The following is a 22121-nucleotide window of genomic DNA, read 5'->3' as shown; positions in this document are numbered from 1 at the left end:
CCAGTTAAACCTTGTAATGCTCAGGTAAATAGTACTGACATGTGCTTTGCATTCTCTGAGCATTTACCTTTGAAAGCAATACATTTTCATTCACTTGCCTGGATCAGCTTTCTGTCAAGATTAGAGTGGTGCTAGAAAAGCACAGTAGGCCAGGCAGTATCTGAGGAGCAAGAAAATCGACGTTTTGGGCAAAAGCCCTTCATCAGGAGACTTCTGTGGGGCCAGGGGAAGGAGGAGTGTTCTTCTACATTTTATCGAAATCTTCCAGCCTGTTCTTGTCCCTCAAAAGCTATTATTCCACCCCCTCCCCAACCACTACCATCAGGCCTCACGTGTAATATTTAGCCAATTTATTTGCTAAATTTAGACACCACTTGGAGTCAATCTTTGTGGATGTGGTGCCAATCAAACAGGCTGCTTTGTCCTGGATGGTATCAAGCTTCTTGAGTGTTATTGGAGCTGCACACTTCCATGTAAGTGAGCAATATTCAATCACAATCCTAACTTATATCTTGTAGATGAAGGACAGACTTTGGGGAGATAGAGGGGTTACTTGCTGATGGCACATCAGGTTTGCCCAAGTCAAAACTAACCACCTAAATATTCTAATGGCCCATAGTTTTGTATGCCTATTGTAAGGTATGACTCCAACCAGTGATAATTAATTTCCCCTAATTACCATTGACTCTAGTTTTGCTAGGAATTCCTGGTGCTACACTCAGTCAAATGTGGTGTTAATGTCAAGGGCGGTCATTCTCACCTCACCTCTGGAGTTAAGTTCTTTTGTCCAAGTATGAACTAAGACTCTAATGCCTGACATGGCCTTGGCAAAACCCAAACTGAGCATTAGGGAAAAAGTTATTGCTGATAAGGTGTTGCTTGATTGCAAGTTTACATCTCAATACCTCTGGTATAAGGGTTTATATCTTTATCATCTTTACAGGTAGTGAATTCCAGAAACCCAGCACCCTCACATCCACTCGAAACCTCCTACCCCTTACCTTACGTCTATGCCTCCTGGTCCCTCCACCAATGGGAAAAGTTTCATCCTGTCCCCCATCTATGCCCGTCTTAATTTTATACATCTCAATCATGCCTCCCCGCCCTCAGTCTTCTCTCTCTAAGGGACATCATGATCATCTTGCCTTGTTTGCCCTGCCCAAGTACATCACCTCACACTTATTGAGAATGAATTCCATTTACCACTATCAGCCTATTTTACCAACCTATTGTAATCTCCTGTAATCTAAGGCTATCCTCCACCCAATTTACACCCCCCCCCCAATTTTTGTATCATCTGTGAACCTACCGATCAACCCTCCTACATTCATATCTAAATCATTTATATATACCACAAATAGCAAGGGTCTAAAAACTGATCCCTGTGGGACTCCACTGGATACAGGCTTCCAGTTTCAAAAATATCCCTCAACCATCACTCCCTGCTTCCTGCCACTTAGCAAATTTTGTATAGAATTTTCCAAATTTTCTTGGTTCCCATGAGCTCTTTCCATTGCTATCAATCTCCCATGCAGGGCCTTATCAAAAGACTTGCTGTAGTGTAATTAGACTGCAGTATATGTACTACCCTGATCTAGACATCTGGTTACCTCACTGAAAATTTCTGTCAAGTTAGTCAAACATATCTCCCCTTAACAAAATCATGTTATTTATTCTAGCTTAATCCCGGCTTTCCAAGTGCAGATTAACTCTGTCCCTCAGAATTGTTTCCAATAGTTTCTTTATCACTGAGATTAAACAGACTGGCCTGTAGTCTCCTAGTTTATCTCTTTCTCCCTTCATGAGTAACAATAGCACATTGGCTGTCCTTCAACCCTCTAGTACCTCTCTTGCAGCCAGAGAGGGATTGAATGCTAATGCCAATGCCCTGCTATTTTCTGCTCACCCAACAGCCTGGGATACCTTTCATCTGGCTTTGAGATTTAGCGTGGAACAAATGATACTTGTCACTTGTCAGCCCAAATCTAGATATTGTCCAGGGCTTGCTGCATTTACACATGGACTGCTTCAGTATCTAAGAAGAAATGAAAGATGCTGAATATTGAGCAATCATCAGCAAAAATCTCCACTTCTGACTTTATGATGGAGAGAAGGTCATTCACAAAGTAGATGAAGATAGTTGGGCCTAAGAAACTGCCCTGAGGAACTCCTGCAGAGATGTCCTGGAGTTGAGATGACCCATCTCCAACAACCAGAAACATCTTCCTATTGTCAGGTATGACTCCAACCAGTGATAATTAATTTCCCCTAATTACCATTGACTCTAGTTTTGCTAGGAATTCCTGGTGCTACACTCAGTCAAATGTGGTGTTAATGTCAAGGGTGGTCATTCTCACCTCACCTCTGGAGTTAAGTTCTTTTGTCCAAGTATGACCTAAGACTCTAATGCCTGTCATGACCCTGGCAAAACCTAAACTGAGCATTAGGGAGAAGGTTATTACTGATAAGGTGTTGCTTGATCACAAAATTTATGGCACCTTCCACTTAAATGTCCCTTTAATGATAATCAAGAGTAGGCCTGTAATTTGCATGGTTGGATCTGGCCTGCTTTTTATCACAGGACATAGCTTGGCGATTTCCTATATTACTGAATTGATGCCAGTGTTCTAGCTTTACTGGAATATCCTGGCTAGGGGTGTGGCAAGTTCAGGTGTACGTCTCATAAGTACTATTACTGGAATATTCTTGGAGTCCAAAGTCTTTGCCGTATCCAGTGGCTTCAGACAGATGGGTAAATAAGCAGATAACTAGATAAAATGAATTGAATAAGAGTGAAGGCAATATTTTAGCACAAGTAACAATTATTAACATTGTGGTGCATAAAACTCACCTTTTACTAGAGGCCAGACATGGATTTCTACATCTGGAAGATTATCAATCTCTATAGCAATTTTCTTGCTGTTTTTCTGAGAATCTGTTTCCTGGGTCAAGAGTGATTCATAAACGAGAACAGTCTCTTCATCGCATCCTACTTCCTTACTGCCATCTTGTGAAAAGTCTGGTACTTCTGGTGCTGTGGAATGAAAATGTGTCTTTAATTATAGCATTGGCTGTCAGCCCTAGTTTTATTTTCCCTGAAAAATATCTGACAGCTAAATCCTAAATGCTACTTGATTGAAATTAGTAGCGTTATCCAAATGACGTTAGATCAGATGAGCAAGTATAGACTATTCCATCCATCAAAACTGCTCCACAATCAGTGCTGATCTGATTGTGCTTAACATGACTTTCATGCCTATTGCCCATAACCTAATTCCCATGTCAATCAAAAATCTAACTATCTTAGCCTTGAGCACATTCAATAGCTAGCCTCCAGTACTCTCTGTGGATGAGAATTCCAAAGACTAACTATGCACTGAGAAACAAAAATCCTCCTCTTAAATGGGATATCCCTTATCTTTAACCATATTTCCTAGTCCTAGATTCCTCCAGAGGATGAAACATTCTCTCAAAATCTTCCCTCAGAGTTTTATACTTTTCAATAACATCACCACTTATTTTTCTAAACTCCGTTGAGTATAGTCTGATCTGCTTGTTCTCAGAAGATAACTCCTGCGTCCCAGAGGTCAGACTAGGGAATCTTTTCTGAACCGCTTCTAATGCAATTCCTTATGTAAGGAGTCCACAACGTCACACAGTATATTAGTGCAGTCTCAGTAGTGCCTGGTATAGATGCAGCAAGGCTTCCCTATATTTACATCTTCAGACTTTCTGTTCTTGCCAAAGTGGGTAACCTCAAATTTTCTCACATTATATCCCTTTTGCCAATATTCTTCCTACTCACTGAATCTATCAATATCCCATTCTAGATTCTTTGTATCTTCCTCACAATTTGTTTCAGTACCTATTTCTGGGTCATCTGCAAATTTAGCTATTACATTGTCAGTACTTTCATCAAAGTTATTAAAAGAGATAGCAAATAGTTAAGGCATCCCGCACTGATATCTGTCACCAGTTACAGTAGATCGTTGGTGACTCAGTTGATAAGTAAAATGTATTCAGTTACACTAAGGCAACAGATTATGAAAATTCTGGAAATTCCTATTAGTAGGGCTCTACCATTAGACACAAGACTGTGGTACTGAAAAAGCACAGCAGGTCAGGCAGCATCCGAGGAGCAGGAGAATCGACATTTCGGGCATAAGCCCTTCATCAGAAAAGAGACTTGTGGATCAGGGCTGAGAGATAAATAGGAGGGGGTGGAGTTTGGGGGAAGGTAGCTCAGAAAGCGATAGTTGGATGAAGGTGAGGGAGAAGGTGATTGGTCAGAGGGGGGAGTGATGGACAGGTCCGGAGGGTGGTGCCGAGTTGGAGGCTTGGGACTGAGATAACGTTGGGGAAGGGGAAATGAGGAAGCTGTTTAAATCCACATTTATCCCGTGTGGTTACAGGATCCCAAGGCATTCCTCCTCCAGGTGTCAGGTGGTAACAGTTTGGCGGTGGAGGAGGCCCAGGACCTGCACGGTCTTGATGGAGTGAGTGGGGGAGTTGAAGTGTTCAACCACGGGGCGGTGAGGTTGGTGTGTGCGGGTGTCCCAGAGGTGTTCTCTCAAATGATCCGCAAGAAGGTATCCTGCCTCCCCAATGTAGAGGAGACCACATCGGTGCAACAGATGCAGTAGATGACATTGGTAGAGGTACAGGTAAATTTCTGATGGATGTGGAAGGATCCCTTGGGGCCTTGGATGGAGGTGAGGGAGTGGTGCGAGCACAGGTTTTGCACTTCCTGCGGTCGCAGGGAAAGGTGTCAGAAGTAGGGTGTGGGCGGGTGGCGGGTATGGACCTGATGAGGGAGTCATGGACGGTATAGTCTTTACGGAATCCTGATAGGGGTGGGGAGGAAAATATGTCTCTGGTGGTGGGGTCTGTTTGGAGGTGGCAGAAGTGGCGGAGCATGGTGCGTTGTATACGGAGGTTTGTGGAGTGGAAGGTGAGGACCAGGGGGGTTCTGTCCTTGCTCCATTGGGAAGGGTGGGGTTCAAGGGCAGCGGTGCATGAAGTGGAGGAGATGCACTGGAGGGCATCGTCAACCATGTGGGAAGGCAAGTTGCGATCGTGGAAGAAGGAGGCCATCTGGGACTTTCTGAGGTGGAATAGGTCATCCTGGGAACATATGCAATGGAGGCGGAGGAATTGAGAATAAGGGATGGCGTTTCTACAGGAGGTAGGGTGGGAGGAGGTGTAGTCTAGGTAGCTGTGGGAGTTGGTGGGCTTGTAGTATATGTCTGTGATTACTCGATCGCCAGAGATGGTGATGAAGAGGATCAGGAAGGGGAAGGAGGTTTCCGAGATGGTCCAGGTGAATTTGAGGTCGGGGTGGAAGGTGTTAGTTAAGTTGATGAACTGTTCAACCTCCTCATGGGAGCACGAGGTGGTGCTAATACAGTCATCGATGTAGCGTAGGAACAGATGGGGTGTGGTGATGAACTGATGAAGGGCTTATGCCTGACCAGCTCTACTTTTCCAACACCACACTCTCGACTCTGATCTCCAGCATCTGCAGTCCTCACTTTGTCATTTAGGATTTCCTTCCCAATGAATAATCAGCAAGTTATTTTGGAAATAACATGTAAAAATGTTATTTAAGGACAGAATGTTTTGATGCCATCCTTAGAAATTGCTTTCTGACACTCTCTGTATACATTCACAAAATAACATTAACTACTAAAGCCATGAAAATACACACTAGCATGATCTAGAGTTATACAAGAGGCAGAAGAACGGGAATTAAAAACATAATAAAATGGAATTGTTAGTTTCAATTGAAAAGAGCTATTGCAGTCTTGAGATTTTAAAAATTGTCTTAAGAGACAATGTGCAAATTCAAAGCAACTATTTATTTATTTGAGCTGTATTGCTATAATACAAGACTGTCAAATCTAATCCTCTCCAAATTTCTAAACATGATTAGCTTTCAATTAGAGCTTAGATGAAAACATCTCTACCTGGACAAACTTTGCAACATTTTCCGTTGATTTTCTGTGGGTATTTACATGGGTAGGGATCTGGACAATGGATCTTCTTACACTCCTGTTTGCTTATGTTACAAGTACACAGCACACATTCCATTAGTCCAAATAGACGCAAGACTGGATGCCAGGATTCTCCATGAGAGTAGGTTTTCCCATTTGAAACACAAACTGAGGATGCAAGAAAAAGAAGCTTAATCTTCTGAATAGCAATTGATTGTCTTACACGGTGCTCTATAAGTTTCTAACTAAATGTTAATTTGCATTAACATTGGCATCTGCACAATAAAATAATTTTCTGTATTTCCTGGTATATTTTCAAATTAAATATACACTCTAAAATTAATGTGATTCAATTATTCAAGCCAGTAGATTTTTCCCACATTTTGGAGATCTGACTGCTCATAATTTATAGGGATTATTCTTACTGCAACTCTGTCCTCTACTTTTTCACAGGCAAACATTACTATAATCAAAAATAGGAGTAAATGCAAAGATTAAAGTTTTAAATTTGAGGTAAATGGGTGAAATTCTGCCTAATCCCAGTCTGTTTGATTCAATTAGTAGGATTTTGCTAGTCAGTGCTTAACTGGTCATGTAGATTTAGTTGACAAAACAATGTAAAAGTTGACTTACATTCAATGTGAATAAATTGTGCCAGTAAATTGCATGGTTTCAGCCAGTTAAATTTCAGTAATACCTTTGCACATACCTTGGTTCCATGCCAACCTGCATCTAAATCCCAATAAATGTGTCACCATGGGGGAGCGAGCATTATCAAGCAAGAGGAAATTCCACATATTGATTTTTCAGTAGTTTGGTTTGGAGTCTATTAAACATGCTAATGTGTTTCTGTGCATGTCAGACATATGGCTGGCCAGAAACAAATCATATAGTTTTCTTCAGAATAGGATAATTACAATGACTGCATTATTTTAGTCTTTCAGTGACAGATATAACCCTAACAGCTACAGTGAGTGTACTTAGACCACATTGACTGCAGTGGTTCAAGAATGTGACTCACCATCACCTCTTCAACTGGAGTAGACAATTGATACCAGCCTCATCAATGACATATATAAACCATGAATAAGTGACAATGATCTCTGAATTAATTTTACAAACAAGGGCATTGTTGACAAACAAGGGCATATATTAATGTGGCTCCATTCCATTAGTAGTTGGCAGTCTGAACCGTATTCAATATAGTTCTGACATAACTAGACCCCAAGAGTTAGCTGACACAAGTCCTGAATCAGTCGACCAAACATAATAAATTGATTTATATTGTTTTTAACAGGTAGAAAGAATTGACACAGATTGAGAATCAATTAGCTTTACAAGACATCAATCAAATAAACAAAAAGCTGAATCTTACTTTTTTGGGTAAGTGTTTGTTTTCTTGAACGTTTGGAGGATTTTTTTTGCCACAGGGCCCACTGAGGTTTCCCACCAGATCTTACCAGACTCATTTCATTTGCTATCCTGCCCCTATACTGCCCTTTTGCCCACCTTGAGGCCCATCTTACCATGCTCTGTTCCCAGAACAAATCACTACTCAACCAAATTGCTGAAAGACCAGTATTCCTGGTACCAGTACCAGTACCATCTTTAAAAGGCCACTGTGCACCCAATGGTAATCTGCCATTGCTTCCTCACCAGCAATGTAAGGGCACACCAGCCACTGCTCATAGCACATAGGCTAACACTCCCTCAGACATACAACCCCATTCTCTCACTCTAGTCTCTGATTAGCCACCACAGCATACTGTAGCTACATCCCACCTAAATACCCTCTCAAGGTCATCATACTCTGTCCCTAATTCCCAATGCAGATTTGCAGCTTGTCATTGTCCATATGGCAAACAAGTGGATAACCCCATACATAAGTTTTTATTTACAGATAGCAAATTCAAACACAAACAGAATGAATACAGGCTGCAGTTCAACCCCACAATGCAAACCAAATACTGGCATTGATGGTGACCATTTCGCATGCTGAACACTGTCGTGGATAAGAAGACTTCCTCCTTCCCAATATCCTCATCGCCCTCCTCAGAAACCTGCTTCCATTCTCCCAGCTCCTCAGCATTTGCGCATCACCTTGTTGCCTACTCCAATTGTGTTCCAAGAGCAAAACACATCAGGATGTTGCAGCACACTATGTAAAATATACATTAGAGAACCCCCAAGACTGGTTCAAACAGTATCTTCAGCAGCCCTATCATCTGTCCCACCACAGCCTTGGTCATAGCATGTATGCAAACCTGGTTGAAGGTGCCATGCCAGCTGAATGACCAACACATCATATTAGAAAGGGAGTGCCTGCTGTCTGATGCTTTTCCCATTCTAGACCTACATCAATCATTCAATTTGTTATTACGTTCAGTAAAGTCCACTGTCATACTTACATGACATATGATGAAGTGATGTTCCCCTCCTCCCACAGCACCTTTGAAGGTTTCAGCAGTTTAACCTTTTGGACAGCAGTCGTCTCGTTTTAAGTCATTGCCACTAACTGGTGCATCCTTGTGATACCAATGTTAATTTTGCAAGCACCAATGACATGGTACAAATTATCTTTGACCAGCATTTGAACCTAAGTACATTCACTCTGTGCATTGCAAATAGGTGAGGAATGCTTGGAAATTAAATAAACTAAAGCTTGCAAATAGCTGCTTCAAGTATTTTCCCCTTCAATGTCCTAGCATGCAGTGGATATGGATCCTGCACTTTTCCCTTTCAAATTGACAGCAACTCTGCCCACTCTGGTGTTGTGTCAGACATTTTCCAGTTATTGCTAGCATCTAGAGAATGACAAATGATGGTAGGGAATGCAACTTGCGGTAGACCCCATCAGTACTGGGCTGAGCTTGTTGCCAGGCACCCTTCCAACACACTCGATGCTACCATTTTCCCTTTTAACTAGCATGACCCTGACAGCCCATTTCCATCCATTCATCCCATGTGGAGACCCACCACTTTGATCTTTGCTTCCAATTGACCCTCAACTGAGCCCCCATTACATTATAATGATGCCAAACCTGGTTGTTGATATAATGATGGTTACTGCCATTAATTCCCCTCTCATGGACCTACCATGCCCTCCAATGCTGTTCCACCCCACTCCCCCCCAATTCTACCTTAAGCTTTCCCACTGTCACCATCCTTGTCTCAAGCTCAACACATGCCTCTGTTTTTCAAATCCCAAACTTGACTTTCCCACCCTCTTTTAGTCAGTGAACCACATTTGCCTTTGCAGCCCACCTTTGTATCTTCCTCAACAACAATGCACAGACCCATAGTTGTCCTAACAGTCTTTACTGCAGACCTCTGACCAACGTCAACAAGTAATTTAGCCACAGACCATTGCCTTGCCGCTCCCTGACTGATGGTATGTGATTTCGCCTGACAACTCGTGATGGCTTTACAGGACTAACCATCGCCCACTCCCCAAACTGTGGTCAGACCGGCCTCCTGACCATGACTGACCCAAGTGGCCACACCCCTGGACTCTGTGCGGACTGTGCCCATGACTGACAGTGGCAGGACCACTATTGACTAAATCCTCCACTTGACTAGACTGAGGACTAGTCCTCACTCACTTTGCAATATAGCCATTTAGTTGAATAAACATGCAATGTGTTTGCTGTGCAGGCAACTGGCAAATGCAGTGGGTGTTAGATTGACATCTCAGTGTACTGTACAACAGCAAGGCTCTGCTGGATAGATCCTTACTGACAAACAGAATAAGCAGTCTGTCTGTGCATCTGCGCAAAAGAACATGTCAATATGGCAGTACTGATAGCCCTCAGGCAGGCAGGCATGGCATGGTAAGGCATGAATGCTGTCAGCATACAGACAGATGTTAAGTGAGAAAGTGCAAAGAGAATAAGTGAGCAGGCCTTCGATGCAGGGTGGTCAGCAAGATTAAATTTAATAATGAACAATGAGTCAGATTTAGTTAACAGCCTAATGGTAAGTGAACATTAATCATAGAGCAATCATTATAATCAAGGCTGTGCTTGAAATATTTCACATTACTTATGACATCAAGGGATGTGGCAATAGCACGGGAATATGGCCTTGAGGTAGGTGCTGAGCCATGACCTAGAATAGCACAGAAAGCTCGAGGAGGTTAATGACCTACTCCTGCTCCTATGTTTCGAATATGATCAAGCTCAAAACAATTTATCCAATGGAGAAACATGACACAGCTACAAAAAGCAAACATTTTCAAAAGGTTTATGGCATAGGCACTCGGTATGGGTGAGAATTAAAAGTCAGGGTCCCAGAGGTGGTATTGAAGTCCCAACACCTCTTGAAAAGCTTTGACTTTTGCAAGGTCCAACAAGGGGATGGAGTGTGTAATGCAATGGCTGAAAAGCAGTGGCCATCACACTCATGCCATATTTCAGCATTTAGATTACAATTACTAAACTGTTTTCCAGTGAGCACTAACGGCCTTGTGCTATTTAGTGTGCAGGGTTTGGGTTTACCATAGGGACCATGTCATTCTCTTTGTGAAGGTTTCCTGAATATCCTATAGGGTTTGGAAAGAGCTTGCTAATATCTTTTTATGAAGTTGGACACTTTTTTCATCTTCCTCCTCAGGATCTTACATTGCTAATGTTGAAGTATTAAGACTGAATCATATAATTAATAGAATTAGCATTGATGGTCCTTTTAGTTGTTTCTCACTTACCAACATATGTTGACTTCAATTAAAAACATCAATAATGCAAAAACAATTGCTTAGCACTTAACTTGTGAAATTTTATTACCTCTGCCATGTCTGTGCTTATTGTCAATCACTATTTGCACAATAGTACCAGACCCTTGTTGCGGATCTGTTAGCAAGCCTTGATGAATCCTCGAGTTGGAAATTCTGGGTAAATTGGCAATAGAGCTTGCAGAACCTCCCCATGATTCGTATTGAGTCCGCTGGTATGAATGTCTCTATTTGAACAAAGTTAGAATGCCATTAATTCAAATGTGCATGTTGTCCTGAAACACCAAATAAAGTGTTCTGATTTTACATATTACATTCTGCTCCAAGTGTGAAGCAACAATTTCTTCCTAGTATCATTATTAAGTTTTCAACATTACAATATTCCCTCAAAATCATGCTCTTTGCACAATGGATTTTCAATGGCCAATGACTGGCCGTGTGTTACCTGGCAAGTGTTACTATTTCAAGTTTTTTGTGACATGTGTTTTCTGCTTCTACTGATCATGAGATTTTGCTGAAATATGGCATGAATGTGACATCAAAGCCTCACTTTTGACTGAGTGGCATCATGGAGCCCTCGTAAAACAAGGGTTAAGGGGAATCAGGGGAAATCCTCTCCACTAGTTGAGTCATACTTATCACAAAGTATAATGGCTGTGGTTGATTGAGGTCAATCTCAGCTCTAGTAGAGCTCTGCAGGAGTTCTTCAGTGCAGTGTCCTACACCCAAACAGCTTCAGCTGCTTCATCACTGACCTTCCCTCCATCACAAGGGTAGAATTGGGATGCTCGCTGATAATTGTAAAATGTTCAGCACTGTTTGTGCCTCTTTGAATACTGGAGCAATCCAGACCAAATGCAGCAAGACCTGGACTGTATCCAGGTTTGGGCTGAATAAACTGACAAGTAGTATTTAAGACATGTAAGACACATTGAGCATCTCCAAGAAGAGAGAATCGAACCATAATCCCATAACATTTAATAGAATTGTTATCACTGAAACTCCCACTATAATTATCCTGGAGCCACCCTTAATCAGAAACTGAACTGGTTGAGCTATATCAATGTTGTGGCTACAAAACATAGGAATCCTGCAGTGGATATCTCACTCCATGTTACCCAAAGCCTTTCCTCCACCAGCAAGATGACTGATGAGGGCAGAGCAGTGGATGTGAGCTATATGGCAAGGCGTTCAAAAAGGTTCTCCATGGGGGACAGTTAGCAAGGTTAGATCACATGGAATACAGGAAAAACTAGCCATTTGGATACAGAACTGCTTGAAGGAAGAAGACAGAGGGTGGTGGTGGAGGGTTGTTTTTCAGACTGAAGGCCTGTGACCATTGGAGTGCCACAAGGATTGGTGCTGGGTCTACTACTTTTCATCATTTAAATAAATGATTTGGATATGAACATTAGAGGTATAGTTAGTGAGTTTGCAGATGATACCAAAGTTACAGGTGTAGTGGACAGTGAAGAGGGTTACCTCAGATTACAACAGGATCTTGATCAGATGGGCCATTGGGCTGAGGAGTGGCAGATGGAGTTTAATTTAGATAATTGTGAGGTGCTGCATTTTGGAAAAGTAAATCTTAGCAGGACGTATACACTTAATGGTAAGGTCCTTGGGAGTGTTGCTAAACAAAGAGACCTTGGAGCGCTAGTTCACTTGAAAGCTCCTTGAAAGTTGCAGGTAGATAGTATAGTGAAGAAGGTATTTGGTATGCTTTCCTTTATTGGTTAGGGCATTGAGTATAAGGGTTGGGAGGTCATGTTGTGGGTATACAGGATGTTGCTTAGGCCACTTTTGGAATATTGTGTGCAATTTTGCCTCCTTCCTACTGGAAGGATGTTGTGAAACTTGAAAGGGTTCAGAAACGATTTACAACAATGTTGTCAGAGTTGGAGGATATGAGCTATACAGAGAGGTTGAATAGGCTGGGGCTGTTTTCCCTGGAGCATCATAGGTTGAGGGGTGACCTTATAGAGGTTTATAAAATCAATTATAGAGGTTTATACTATCACCTGATGAAGGAGCGTCGCTCCGAAAGCTAGTGTACTTCCAATTAAACCCGTTGGACTATAACCTGGTGTTGTGTGATTTTTAACTTTGTACACCCCAGTCCAACACCGGCATCTCCAAATTATAAAATCATGAAGGGGCATGGATAGGATGAATGGAAAAGGTCTTTTCCTTGGGGTTGGGGATTCCAGAACTAGAGAGCTTAGGTTTCGGGTGAGAGGGGCGAGATATAAAAGGGACCTAAGAGCCAACATTTTCACACAGAAGGTGGTGCGTGCATGGAATGAGCTGCCAGAGGAAGTGCTGGAGGCTGGTACAATTGCAACTTTTAAAAGGCATCTGGATGAGTATATGAATTGGAAGGGTTTAGAGGGCCAAGTGCTGGCAAATGGAACTAGATTAGGTTGGGATACCTGATCGGCATGGACAAGTTGGACTGAAGGGTCTATTTCAATGCTGTACATCACTATGATTCTATGACTCTGAATCAGCAGTGGGATGAAATGCTCCCCACTTGCCTAGATCAGTGCAGCTCCAGTAACATTCAAGAAACTTGACACCATCAATGACAAAACAGCCAGCCTGATTGATGCTAAATCAACAAACATTCATCCCTTTTGCCACCTGCACTCAGTAGCTTGTTCATTTACAAGGTACCCTGCAGAAATCCAACAAATAATATCCAAACAGACAGCAAGAGCCTCTCTAAATGTATAAAAAGCAAGAGACAGGAAAAAGTAAATATAGTCCCCTTGAAGAACGTGTCTGGGGAAATAACAATGTAGAACAAGGAAAGGCAGTGGAGTTGAACAAACACTTCAGTGCAATAAGCATCAGTCTTCATAATAGAGTACACTAATAAGATTCCAAAATGATAAATAATGAAAGGACAAAAGGAGAAAAGGAAATAAATACAATAACTATCACCAGAGAAAGAGTGGGTGGGAAAATAATGGGGCTAAAGATGAATAAAACCCTTGGACTTAGTGGAATGCATCCCATATTTTAAACATAGCTACAGAAATCATGGATATATTGGTAGCAATTTTTCAAGAAACCTCAGATTCTGGAAAGCTACCACAGGATTGGACAACTTCCAATATAATACCTTTGTTTAAAAAGGAAAGTTTTTTAAAATAAATTAACTAAATAGGCCAGTTGGCTTAACATCTGTTATTGGGAAATGTTAAGAGTTTATTTTAAAGAATGTCATAGCAGAGCATTTAGATGTACAAGCAGAGCCAGCATGGCTTCACAAAGGGAAAATCATGCCAAAAAATTCTTAGAATTGGAGGTGACAAGCAAGATAAATAAAGGGGAAGCAGTGGATGTAATATATTTGGATTTCTGTCAGGTTACTTGATAATATGGTGCTCACAGTGATGGAGATGGTATATCAGCATGGATACAGGATTCACCAACTAAAAGAAGAAAATGAGTTGGCATACGTTGCGGGGTGGGTGAGGGGATATTTTCAGGATGGCAACCTGTAACTACTGGAGTGCAACAGAAATCAACATTGAGGCCACAATTATGTACATGTATATTATTAACTTGGATGAGAAAAGTGGATACAATACAACCAAGTTTGTACTCGGCACAAAAATAGGTGGGAAGAGAGCGGTGAGGATGTCACAAGAGATTGCAAGAGATAGAGACAGCTTAAGCAAATAGGCAAAACCTTTGCAACTGGAATATAAAGTTGGAAAATGTAAGGTACTTTGGCAGGAGTAATACAGGAGTTAAATATTATTCAAATAGAGATTTGAAGAAGGGATTTGGAAGTTCTTGTGCATAAATCATTTTTAAAAACTGGCATTTAAATTCAGCAGGCACAAGGAAGACCAATGGAGTGTTGCCCTTTTATTTCAAAGGGAATAGAGTATAAAAATTTGGAAATTTTGCTAAAACTATTCAAACGCTAGTTAGGCAAGACCTAGAATCCTGTATACAGTTCTGGTGTACTTTTCTAAGGAAAAATATGCAGACATTGAAAGATATACAGTCCAGAGAAGGTTCACTGTATGATCCTGGGTATGAGGGATTGTCCTATGAAAAATATTGATCAGATTGGACTGCATTACTGGAGTTTAGAAGAATGACTTTATTGAAACAGAGAAATTTCTTAGGGTAGATATAGAAATGTTGGCTTCTCCTTGTCCAGGACCAGAGGGCATAATCTCAGAGTAAAGGGTCACCCATTTATGATGGAAATAAGGTGGAATTCCTTCTCCAAGAAAATAAGGAAACTATGGAATTCTTTGCTGCAGAGGGCTATAGAGATTGGGTCATTAATTATATTCAAGGCTCAGTTAGACAGATTTTTAAACTGTAAGAGAATCAAGGGTTCTCCGGAAAGAGCAGAAAGGTGGAATTAAGGATTATCAGACGAGTCATAATCTCATCGAACGGCAGAGCAGACTCAATGGGCTGAGTGGCCTACTTCTGGTCCTAAATCTTATATCAAGTCTCCTTCGACAGCATCTTCCAAAACCATGAGCATTACCATCAAGAAAAACAAGAACAGCAGATACATGGGAACACCATCACCTGCAAGTTAATTTCCAAGCCAGTCATCATACTGAGTTGGAATTCCTTGAGTATCACTGGGTCAAAATCCTGGAACTCCCTCTCTAACTGTATAACACCAATAGACTGTGTCTACTCAAAAAGCAGGTCATCACTACCTTCTCAAGGGCAATGGGGAGGCAATGGCTTAGTGGTTTTATCACTGGATTAATAATCCAAAGAGTAATGTTCAAATCCTATTATAACAGATGAATCCAATAAAAATCTGGGATTAAGTGTCTAATGATAATCATGAGGAGAAAGTGGGGTCTGCAGATGCTGGAGATCAGAGATGGAAATGTGTTGCTGGAAAAGCGCAGCAGGTCAGGCAGCATCTAGGGAACAGGAGAATCGACGTTTCGGGCATTAGCAGGCACAAGGAAGAAGGGCTAATGCCCGAAACGTCGATTCTCCTGTTCCCTAGATGCTGCCTGACCTGCTGCGCTTTTCCAGCAACATATTCCCATTAATGATAATCATGAGACCATTGTAGATTTTTGGGAAAAGCCATTTGGTTCACTGATATCCTTTAGGGATGGAAACTGCCATTCTTATCTGGTCTAGCCTACATGTGACTCCAGAACCACAGCAATGTGGTTGACTTTAGCTGCCTTAGGGATGGACAATAATTGCTGGCCAAGCCAGTGATGCCCACATCCTCTGAATGAAAATAAAAGATAGTGCAGCTTGTGAAGACCACAGTTCATGAATGAATACAAATAAACCATGGAGTTAGAATGTAGACATTGCAGGGTAACATGGTCATCTGAACTCAGCACAGGCAGTAATTTTAACAAGACATTTAGCTAAAGAAAATCAACAACAAGGTTTTTGTCCCAAAATTAGAAATTGTTGGAGAAATTCAGCATGTCTAGGAACATCTACAGTGAGAAATTAAAGTTAACAGTTCAAGTCCAATAATGCTTCTCCAGAGCTATCTGTAGTTAGGTAAAGGTTGGTATAAATGCTGAAGATGGGGTGGGGAAAGGGAGTAGAAGTAAATGACAGGTGGAGCTGGATCCCAGAGAGAGAGAACAACAGTTGTGCAGACAAAGGACTGGGTAAAGGTCAGCGTGGGACAATGAATAGGTGCGAATGGGGATCATTATTATCAAACAATGGGTTAGTTGTGGCAGCAGCCCACATGATGACAAGGCCTGGTGTTTCAGGGTTGGGGGAAGGACGTGGAAGAAGATACTCAGGCCCTATAATTATTGAACTCAATATTGATCCTAGAATTTGCAGGGTTCCCAAGCAGAAAACGAAATGCTACAATCAGTTACAAACAATTCTGAAAAAGGGTCATTGGACCTGAAACCTTAACTCGGCTGTCTCTCCACAGATGCTACCAGATGCATTGAGTTTCTCTACCTATTTCTGTTTTGATTCAGATTTCCAACATCCATAGTTGTTTGGTTTACTTTCTGTCCCACATTAGATAATACTACTAAATGACAATAGGAACACAAATAGATGTCAATTTGAATTCAGGTTTTGAATTGAAAATGTATTTCCACCGTATGAAAATTTAACAAAACATTTTTAGTCAATTTGCAATTACGTAATGTAATAATGTCTAACCACAAAATGTAATAGTAACTGCATAATGCTAATATAAATCAGAGAGGTAACACAATTTGGCTGATCCATTGACTCTGCTCCTTTCTACATCCTTTCTAAAGTAAGGAGACCAACCTTTGACTTTGATTTATATTAGCATTATGCAGAGGGCACTGTGTGCATGAGCTGCCAGAGCTCACAATTTTTGGATGATGAAATTGGGCCTCATTAATATAATGGCCAGGAATTTGCCAGTGTAAGTACTCAGTGCATGGCATTAGAACTCTTTGAAACTGACAGCAACTTCTAGCATCTCCACACATCAGAAATCTGAAGGCACAGTGAGTAATATCCTGCTCCTACATAAGGTGGGCTTTTGTTGTCTTTATAGATGCAGCCTATGGAATGTTTCTGATTTAATGTGAACTTTTCTCATATATTCTTGCTGTAATAACCGCTGTCGATATATCTTGTTAAGAACATGTGAGAGGTTTTATCAACATACTAGGTCAAAATTGTTGCTAAACTACCTCTGTGATGTTGACAACTTTTTTTTTTATCAGTGTGGAGTCCCTTTCGCTCAGAAGAACATTTTTAAATGAACAATGTAGAATACTACTTACATGGATAAAATAAAAGACAAAAATAACTTCTAAATATTTGGCATTTTAAGTGTTATTATTATATTCCACTGTTTACCATATTCCCATGTGCATGTCACAATCTTCAATTTGTGTTCTGTAAAGTCATTAAAAAGGGAATTATAATTCCTATCATTTTGTTTATGTTTTGCCTACTATGAGTATTTTAATTATCTCGCTATACCTGGTCACTACCTAACCTTTACAGGTGGGGAAAGATTCGAAGGATGGAAGAGATCAATAGGATAGAGTTTCTTAAACCTTTGTGATAGGTTTTCTCTTACAGCAAACTAGGCATTGCTTCTTCACTCTCGCCATAAAATCCAGGTTGTTATTATTTGAGTGAGTTAATGATGCTTCTATCTGTTAGAAAAAGATGGCAACACATTGGGAATCCTTTTGTTTTTTGGCCTAAATAATATTTTTAGTTTTCGGATATACTTAATCCTATTGGTCCATTCAGAGCCTTTGGAAAAACTCTTGTTTGGCCCATGCAGACCCTAATGGACCTGTAGACATGCTAAGTTCAGGCCTCTGCAGGGAAAAGAAACTTTGCATTTAGATCTGTTCAAATCTGTTTGGGCTGAGCAAAGTATTTTTCCAAAGGGCCTGAACTCCAGTGGCCTTGCAGGGGCTGGGAAGTAGGATAAACACTCCACCCCTCCCTATTCCACATGAGTGATTTTTGAATGCTTCTTAAAACAAGTTAGCATCCACTTGGGAATTTTAAGCAGATCAAGCACAGCTCTTGCCTCACTCATTGCTGGATAATTTCCCAAAAGAGAGCTCAAAAAAGATGGTGGACCCTCAGTTACATTTATAAGCAGCCTAATGTCTGTTTGAGGAGACCACCAGGGTATCCACAAAAAGATCCAATTCAATATTTTGTCAGACTTTTAAGGAGCAATAGATTTTGGTTCTAAAAATTAACTCTCATCACATGAATTTTACTCCAATAGAATCGTGCAATAAAGTCCAATTTCCGCCTATTGTGTCAAAAATATAATGTGTTCTATGTATCTCAGCTAATATGCCTCAATACATCAATAAAAATGTGTATTTCCTTTCTGACTGGTGTATTACTGACAAAACTTGAATGGCCTGCCCTAAGCATTTCAGAGCTCAGTAGAGTCAGCTTCTTTGCACTTACACATATATCAGAACATACAAGGTCAATGTGAAAGACACTGGAAATCCTATGTCTGGCCATCAAAACAGGCATTTCCCATTTTCACGGATGGGATTTAGAATGGCATTGGACATGGGCTGTGGTTAATGCATGCGTGGGTCACAGAGGGAACTGGCCATTTAAATGATCAGCTGCCTACACTCAAATCAGATTTTGGAATACCTGCTGTCTGAAAATTGGAATGTGGCGATTAGACCAGGTAAAAACAGATGTCTTTGCTTTGGAAAGCAAGAGCACCTTGTTTGCTGAGCAGAAGTACCTCTGCAGATATGGTCATAGATTACATTGAACCTCTATGTTAGATGTTGTGGGGAGGCTATCCAAGTACTCTTTGAGATTGTTAACTGTACAACAGATTATATACTCCTTGTAATGGTCAAACCTGTAAAATCCCTGTCCTATCAAGAAGTGTCAACAATCATCAAGAAATATTAAAAACTGTCAAGAACTGTTTTGACTTGTTAAAAAGTGGAAAATCCGTCAACAACTGCCAACATTCCTTTTAATGAGTGACAGTGTTTTTTTCTCAAAAGACTTTAGTCTGCAAAAAGGAACTTGATCGTAATAAGATTTTATTTTTTTCTCCTGTGTCCTTAGGAGCTAGTGGCTATTGTTAAACTGGCATGGCCGTTGAAAGGGGAAAGGGTCAAACTATGAACTGGTACAAGATGGCATCATGTTAGGATTTGACTAGATTAGATCTGATTAGATTCTGATGAAGGATCAACAGACGTGGAATGTTAACTCAGCTTTCTACCCACAGATGCTGACAGATATGCTGAATTTCTCCAGCAACTGCTTTTTTTTGTTCCTTTACATATATCTTAACTATTCACAACAAGTACTGCCTGTGATGGTGAGTTCCATAGTCACACTATTTGGCTAAAAATCATTTATTCTAAATTTAAGTTTGATTTCTTGGTGACTATCATAGCTTTCTCAGTTAAAAAAAATTGTGCACTCACCGAATCTTTCCCTTTTTAGCATTAAACTGTTCAGTGCAAAACTAAGAACGTGCCAGAAAGCTGGTGTTTCAAGTGTTTAAATTTATTTCAATATCATTTGTTCATTTTGTAAACATTAGTTTAAAACTGTGTTTTCCCAGTGACTTGTGCTGGGATGTAAGACCAGAACATTCATGTACGCATAGCGTTGTTTATGAAAGATTTTGATTTTTTTTTGTTCGCAAAGCATTCTGCCAAAAGTATGTTTGATTTAATAAAATCTTGACCTGAGCTTGAACAGTTTCTGTTTGAACAATTCTTACATTACTTCTAAATTTGGTGCACTGGCACGTCTGTCTGACTTCAACTTGAATAAGTTCAGACGCTGTCTCCATTTTTCTCCTTTTCGTTGTTTATTAGTTTCAGCTATTGCACTTTTGAGTCAAATGCTTGATTCTGTTTAAAATTAAAAATCAAGATGAAGGAACCTAGTTATTTCAATATTATTTTCTACTATTAAGTTTAAAATGCTAGGAGCTCAAATACTGTTCTGTATCACTTGGAGATTTTGATTGGATTAATCTTGTTGCAAAGAAAATCCAGTTTCAACATGAGAAAATATGCAGAAAAGTATATTTAATATTGAGGGAAAATACAGAAGGCTATTAACACAAAAGCAACATACAACAAATGTTGGAAATCTGAATAAAATACAATTCTGGTGAACAGGTCAGGCAGCATCTGGAGGCGCAAACATAGCTAACATTTCAGGTCAGGGTTTAATGATAGGTAAATGACCTGAAACACTAGCCTGAATATTTACTCCTGAGATGGGCAGTGCAAGTCCTGCTCACTGCACTCGCTTCAGGAGAAACTCCTCCAAATGCTGAGATCTTTCGTCCTGAATAACTGTATGCAGTATAGAGCTGTGCCTACCTTCCCAGAAACAGATCAAACTAGATCACATGGTTTTCCAAGTGCCAAGACAGACTGTTTAAATGGATTTAAATATGTCCAATTGCCAGGTGAAATTTCAGGCCCTCTAATGCTCATGCCACACCTTCTATCATACCCTACTTACGCCCCATGCCAAATGCATGCTCCAATGTCAATTCATGCACCCTGACTCACCACCATGCCCTCTTACACCCCTCACGTTGGTGAAAATTAGGTCTGTTTAAACTCTGCACCTCATTCAAATGGTCCTGCTGAGTTCAAATTTCTCTCACACGGGAGTCGTGCCTTTTCCCAACAGGAAAAAAATGGAATTCATTGGAAATTAAATTGAGATTTACAGATTTGGGATTCCCCCACATTTTTAAAGGTCTGTGGAGTCTGCAACACTCTTTGAAAATTTGGGCCTTTAACTCTGTTCTACAGATGTTCCTAAAACTGTTGAGTATTGACAGAATGTTCTTTTTTTTGCACTTACTTTCACTGTCTGTCAAAATCTGTTAATCTTTCATTCATTATTAACCTGTTCATTCGCTGTCAGTATGTTTAAATTACAATCAGTTTTATTCTAAATTTCACAATTATTCAAGCCCCCGCTCCTTTTCAATTTGCCTGTCGCACATTATTGATTCTGATTTTCTTCTGTTTCCCCTTTTCCTCTGTCTCTCCTACACAATTTCTGTCAACCAATTATTGCATGTGATTATCTGTGTCTCCTCAGCTCTGCAATTTATCTTCTAAAAATTGAGACTTTCAACAATTCTATTGTCCTTAATCCTTGTCCTTAAACCAGTTTCCCCTTTATTTCACTTACATCCAAGAATATCTCTGGATTATTCTATTTCCTATGCTGAGATACACACTCTGGTCTGCCTCATCTCTATATCCTTGATTCCTCCTCTTCAAGATTATTATATTCTATTCTTCAATCATATCATGTGTAATCATCGCTATTTGATCATGTTTGATCATCACTAGATCAGGTTTTACATTTATGCTCACATCTATCTTTACCTTTTCGCTTTCTGGATCAACTCCAAAACTGCTTCTATATCTTGTTAATTGTGCTTACAATAAATTAAAATGTCTTCTACCAATCAACTAAAAACAATTTTCTTTGGAAACACATTCCTCTAACCCTCTAATCTCAACTTCATTAACCTCCCTAACTGTGGCCTCAGGTAAATCTGGTGCTATGCAAACATGGCATACTGCGTGAATCTACATTTGCAGTTCCATTGATAAAACTGCTTCATTCACCTTTGTAACATAGCCTCCCTGTGCCATTTCAATTTACTTCTGGCAAAATCTTAAGCCTTACCATTACTACCCTGCAACTTACCCTTTAAACATTGTTCTATACAAACTTTACCCTGCATAAATTACAAAATATGAAGAATCATCACTGGAACAAAGTTCCATATATCCCACTTGTCCTTTCTACGCAGGTAATTGAATATTGAGTGTTCACTTTCACTTTCATAATTTTGTTCCACCATATTTTGGTCACCTCATTATACTGTT

General features: G+C 40.3%; 1 protein-coding gene across 3 annotated transcripts in view; it reads right to left on the bottom strand.

The window, feature by feature from the left end:
- Window positions 1-22121, bottom strand: part of chrdl2 (chordin-like 2) — a 63175-nt gene that overhangs the window by 11443 nt on the left and 29611 nt on the right. For all 3 annotated transcript variants that reach the window (XM_043704965.1, XM_043704964.1, XM_043704963.1), the window contains 3 exons: window positions 10775-10949; window positions 5967-6161; window positions 2852-3034 (listed from right to left, as the gene is read on the bottom strand). In XM_043704965.1, coding sequence (XP_043560900.1) covers window positions 2852-3034; window positions 5967-6161; window positions 10775-10949 — 553 coding nt within the window. The remainder of the gene's footprint in view (window positions 1-2851; window positions 3035-5966; window positions 6162-10774; window positions 10950-22121) is intronic.

The sequence above is a fragment of the Chiloscyllium plagiosum genome, chromosome 15, assembly GCF_004010195.1.
Source record: "Chiloscyllium plagiosum isolate BGI_BamShark_2017 chromosome 15, ASM401019v2, whole genome shotgun sequence".
NCBI classification, from domain to species: domain Eukaryota; kingdom Metazoa; phylum Chordata; class Chondrichthyes; order Orectolobiformes; family Hemiscylliidae; genus Chiloscyllium; species Chiloscyllium plagiosum.
The sequence above is the reverse complement of the archived record's forward strand: the minus strand, read 5'-3'. Positions and strand labels throughout refer to the sequence as shown.